The sequence below is a fragment of the Penaeus vannamei genome, chromosome 17 (assembly GCF_042767895.1).
Source record: "Penaeus vannamei isolate JL-2024 chromosome 17, ASM4276789v1, whole genome shotgun sequence".
NCBI classification, from domain to species: domain Eukaryota; kingdom Metazoa; phylum Arthropoda; class Malacostraca; order Decapoda; family Penaeidae; genus Penaeus; species Penaeus vannamei.
In genome coordinates, this window is record NC_091565.1 from 1,817,474 (window position 1) to 1,822,473 (window position 5,000).

Sequence of the window (5,000 nt, forward strand, 5' to 3'; positions counted from 1 at the left end):
CAAACCAATTACAATAGCAATAAAAACAATTAATTATTTATTTGATCAAAAAATAAAAAACTTGACAAACATGCCATACACACCGGCAGAGATATAGGCGTAGAAGCTTTTCGACCATCTAGACTCCTTTTTGAGATTTGCGAAGGCACCTTGGGCATGATTCCAGTTCAGTTGAAGCAGATGGCACCATGCCACCTCGTGCAGGGCAAGGAGCTGCAGTTCCCTTTGCGGAGAGGCTTGTAAAGCTCCTCTATAGGACACCAGCGCACCCGTGATGTCACCCTGTTGTACACGGAAAATGTAGATTATGAACTGGTCCACCATAAAATAGAAAATAAAAAGAATTACTCAGGAATATTTGGGGTAAGTAGCAGGGTACAAACTAGAAGCTCATATGTTACAATAATGAAATGAGGAACATCTACGTATAAACTGTGTATATGTTTATGTATATATATATATATATATATATATATATATATATATATATATATATATATATATATATATATATATATATATATGTATATGTATATGTATATGTATACATATATCTATATCTATATCTATAACTATACCTACCTATCTACCTACCTACCTATCAATCTACATAAACATATTATATGTATACATATTCATATATATATAATATATATATATATATATATATATATATATATATATATATATATATATATATATATATATATATATATATATATATATATATATATATATATATATATATATATATGAATGTAAGTATGAATGTATATATGAATGTATATATGCATGTATATATGTATATATGTATATATGTATGTATATATGTATGTATGTATATATGTATATATATATATATATATATATATATATATATATATATATATATATATATATATATATATATATATATATATATATATATATATATATATATATATATATATATATATATATATATATATATACAAGCTTATCCACAGCAGGAACTTAAGGTGAAACTATACCAAAACAAAAACTGCACAGAGTTTAAAAAAAGTGTACAAACACACTTTACCTGCAATCTGTGGACTCTACCTCTGAAGAAGAGAAAGAGAGCAGAATGGGCATAGTTCTGTTGGGCTTCCTGCAACAAAAGGTGCGCAGCTTCAACACCCGCACGGACTTTGCTTCCGTCGAGGGCAAAGAATGGCCGGACAATAGTGTGGTACCACAATAGAGTCAGGCTGCAAGAAAGGGAAGAAATTAGACAGAAGTAAAGGTCCTTCTGATATTTACATGTATGTGTAAATATGTATGTGTAAATATATGCGTGTGTGTGTGTGTGTGTGTGTGTGTGTGTGTGTGTGTGTGTGTGTGTGTGTGTGTGTGTGTGTGTGTGTCTGTGTGTCTGTGTGTGTGTGTGTGTGTGTGTGTGTGTGTGTGTGTGTGTGTGTGTGTGTGTGTGTGTGTGTGTGTGTGTGTGTGTGTGTGTGTGTGTCTGTGTGTGTGTGTGTGTGTGTGTGTGTGTGTGTGTGTGTGTGTGTGTGTGTGTGTGTGTGTGTGTGTGTGTGTGTGTGTGTGTGTGTGTGTGTGTGTGTGTGTGTGTGTGTGTGTGTGTGTGTGTGTGTGTGTGTGTGTGTGTGTGTGTGTGTGTGTGTGTGTGTGTGTGTGTGTGTGTGTGTGTGTGTGTGTGTGTGTGTGTGTGTGTGTGTGTGTGTGTGTGTGTGTGTGTGTGTGTGTGTGTGTGTGTGTTTGTGTGTGTGTTTGTGTTTGTGTTTGTGTTTGTGTTTGTGTTTGTTTGTGTGTGTTTGTTTGTGTGTGTTTGTATTTGTGTGTGTTTGTATATCTATCTATTTATCTATTTATCTATCTATCTATCTATCTATCTATCTATCTATCTATCTATCTATCTATCTATCTATCTATCTATCTATCTATCTATCTATCTATCTATCTATCTAGCTAGCTAGCTAGCTATCTACCTATCTATATATCCATACTCATACACAATATACATACATACATTTTCCCATATATATACATTTATATATAAACATATATGTATGCATACATACATGAATACAAACATACATACATACATATATACAAACATACATACATATCATATCATATCAGAAAAAAAAATCATTCTCATACTCACGTAGCCAAAGGAGCTCTCATGTCACTGGACTTGCGTGTAAACATGAGTGCCGACAGGCCGGCCATCCTGTCCCCTTGCAGCCCTAGCACATTTACTAGACGGAGGAGGGAGGGCGGAAGGAGGGACATGCACAGCTGGAAGAGCCCGTAGCCAAAGCTCACCGATGCCATCAGCCTCATCACCATGTCCGGAGGTAACTGTTTGCTAGAAAAATGTTGGAGGTCGTGTTGAGTTTAGGTGTAGAGTTTGTACATGAGTGAGTGGATAGTTGTGTGTATCTAAGTGTGCATGTGCATGTTTATGTGTGTGTGCATGTATGTGTATGAGCAGAATCCTAAAATTTCAAATTCGAAACTCAATACATTTTGAAAAAATGGTAGAAAATGAATTAATGAAGATCAAACAGAATGCAATTTTATAAGACCTATCAACATTACTTAGAAATATCTTTCTTTTCCAATTCTCTCTCCGCAAAACAACAACAGTAATAAGAACAGCAAAACTTACTTTTTGGTTTGCTGCTTGTGATTTGAGTTGAGAAATCCCTTCAGATTGGGCACTGATTTTGATAATGGAATACGGATTCCTAAACTTGAAGTGGCCGCTGGGGTTGTGCCAGACTTTGGACTTTCATCTGCAGGGCCAGGCACCCCTGTGGAGCCAATTGACCAAGAGCCTGGGCTCTGTAGTTCATCGGTACTTACATGTATATAGCCAGGATATTCCCCATTTGGCGTTCCTGAAATAGCATGTAAATGATTGAACACTTTAAATGAGACTCACACAAGCAGAAGTTTGATAAGGGATTTCATGACTACATTCTCTATGAAGGATTCCTGCTAAGAACACATCACTCCATTCACCTTTACCTGGTGCTTCCTGGGATTCACCAAATGTCTGCTTGTACATTCTCTTAACCTTGGAGTATGAGTGTTCATAAACCTTCCAAGCTTTACGCAAAACCCAACCTCCTTTTACATAAGAACCAATCTCTTGCTGAAGAAAGGTGAGTATTGCTAACAGGACTTGACAATCGGCAAGAACTACCTGTTGCTCTAAGTGTGATCCAGGTTCTTCATCCTAAAAAGAAACAATACACATCAATTGAGAAAAAATTAAATGAAAAGGGGGAGGAGGGCGAGCACGTACGCACTTAAACAGAATCCATAGTTTCATCTTATATCTATTGCTGTTACTAATTTGTAAAAATAACAAACCATGAATAAAAAGATAACATACTTGGTCCTGGCCATTTTTAGAGCCCATTACAATGCTCTTAACAGATGAGAACCATCCATTCTCTCCTCCTCCGCATCTTCTTTCCATGTTACGTAGTGTTTCCATGCTGTGACTGACTTTTTCCTCCTCAAAGGACATAACAGCATTCTGTAAGTAATACATCCAAATGAAAAATGTAATCTTTAATGCTCCATTCAGGACTACTTCATACTCAGGGATATAGAACAATGAAACTTCTTTTCCACAATGTAATGCGATACAAAGAGAATAGGCAGGAAAACAGGTCAAGTGATTCCATTTGTAAAAAATGGCAGGTATCACATTACTTGCTACTGTAAAAAATAATGCATTCTATTTTGTTTTCCAAGGCATATAAGTAATGTAGTATACACTTTCATATAGTAATAAAGGTCATAACTACTAAACTAAAACACATTTATTGACCCACTGTATTAGCTAATGAATATTTCCAAGCTAGCAAAATATTTCACTTATATTTCATGGAAAAGCCATTTCTTTGGCAATGGCAGGAAAGGAGAAAAAGATCAACATTTAATCTGATAAAAAGTATCAACATACCATAAATGTGAGGTAGCAGTATCCCATGGCCATGTGAAGATTCTCATGGGTGTGGTGACGGAAGAGCTCCTCAGCCTCCGTGAACTTGTTATTAAGCATAAGCTGTATGCCATCCCTGGCTAGTCGAGCATACTCCTCAGCACAGAGCTTCTGCCCTGTGCCCTCATCATCTTCTACCCTCTTCTCCCTCTCTACCCCTTCCCCCCCTTGTCCTGTGTTGCTATTTCCTCCAGCCGAACACATTTCTGCCAGTTTTTGGCACGTCAAGCCATCACTTGTTAGCCTGCAGGAGGAGAGATTTTAGTAACAAAGTGGCAGTACAGAATATGGCAATTTTTATTCATATTGCACACCTGTGCATCCTGTAACAATTAATTATTTTATCAACCTCCATCATTCTTTTGCATTCACAGATATTTTAAGGTCTGCTCTTTAGAAACTCATTTAGCAAAATATATTACCATGCCAATATCACACCACATAAAGAACATTTAACATAACCAACTTAAAAACTATAAAACATATCTGCGGTCAAAGCTATAAACTTTTTTAAAAATTATGTATATGTATAAAAAAAAGGGAACTACACACCACGTTCCTGCTTTCTTGCATGCTCTCTATCCCACTAGAAAACAGGGAAGGAAGTCAAGCAGCTGCCATCCAAGAGCCTATGGCCTTGCATACCATAGTTTCAGCCCTTGGGAAATGGTAGGATAAAATCCATTAGGAAGTGACACAAGATTAAACTATGTGTATTGGATACAAAATTTTATTAAAGAAAAATTATCTATTTTTCACTGGAATGTAAAAGTCCTAAAGAATTTTTAATAACATGCATATTTAATATACTGAATATTCTTCATTACTCTACAGTATAAAATGGTATTCATGCTAATGTAAATGTTTAAAAGACACATCCGTCCTTGGCCTTCCACCCATTGGCAAGGCCTCTGATCTCATCAGGAGTACACCAAAGGTTGAAGAAAAATTTCCACCACAAAAATTCAGGCAAGAGCAAGCTTTTACATCTCTTCAA

The 5,000-nt window shown here is 36.0% G+C and overlaps 1 protein-coding gene across 5 annotated transcripts in view; it reads right to left on the reverse strand.

Annotated features, from left to right (window-relative positions):
* The window catches only part of LOC113813230 (tetratricopeptide repeat protein 39C), a 13,709-nt gene that overhangs the window by 7,708 nt on the left and 1,001 nt on the right, over positions 1-5,000 (reverse strand). For 2 of the 5 annotated variants that reach the window (XM_027365190.2, XM_027365189.2), the window contains exons 2-9: positions 4,556-4,661; positions 3,965-4,247; positions 3,386-3,532; positions 3,010-3,226; positions 2,654-2,885; positions 2,147-2,350; positions 1,061-1,229; positions 84-282 (exon numbers count right to left, since the gene is read on the reverse strand). In XM_027365190.2, the coding sequence (XP_027220991.1) occupies positions 84-282; positions 1,061-1,229; positions 2,147-2,350; positions 2,654-2,885; positions 3,010-3,226; positions 3,386-3,532; positions 3,965-4,207 (1,411 nt within the window). In that variant the 5' untranslated portion in view covers positions 4,208-4,247; positions 4,556-4,661. The remainder of the gene's footprint in view (positions 1-83; positions 283-1,060; positions 1,230-2,146; positions 2,351-2,653; positions 2,886-3,009; positions 3,227-3,385; positions 3,533-3,964; positions 4,248-4,555; positions 4,662-5,000) is intronic. The other 3 variants (XM_070131741.1, XM_070131743.1, XM_070131742.1) reach the window with 2 other exon arrangements.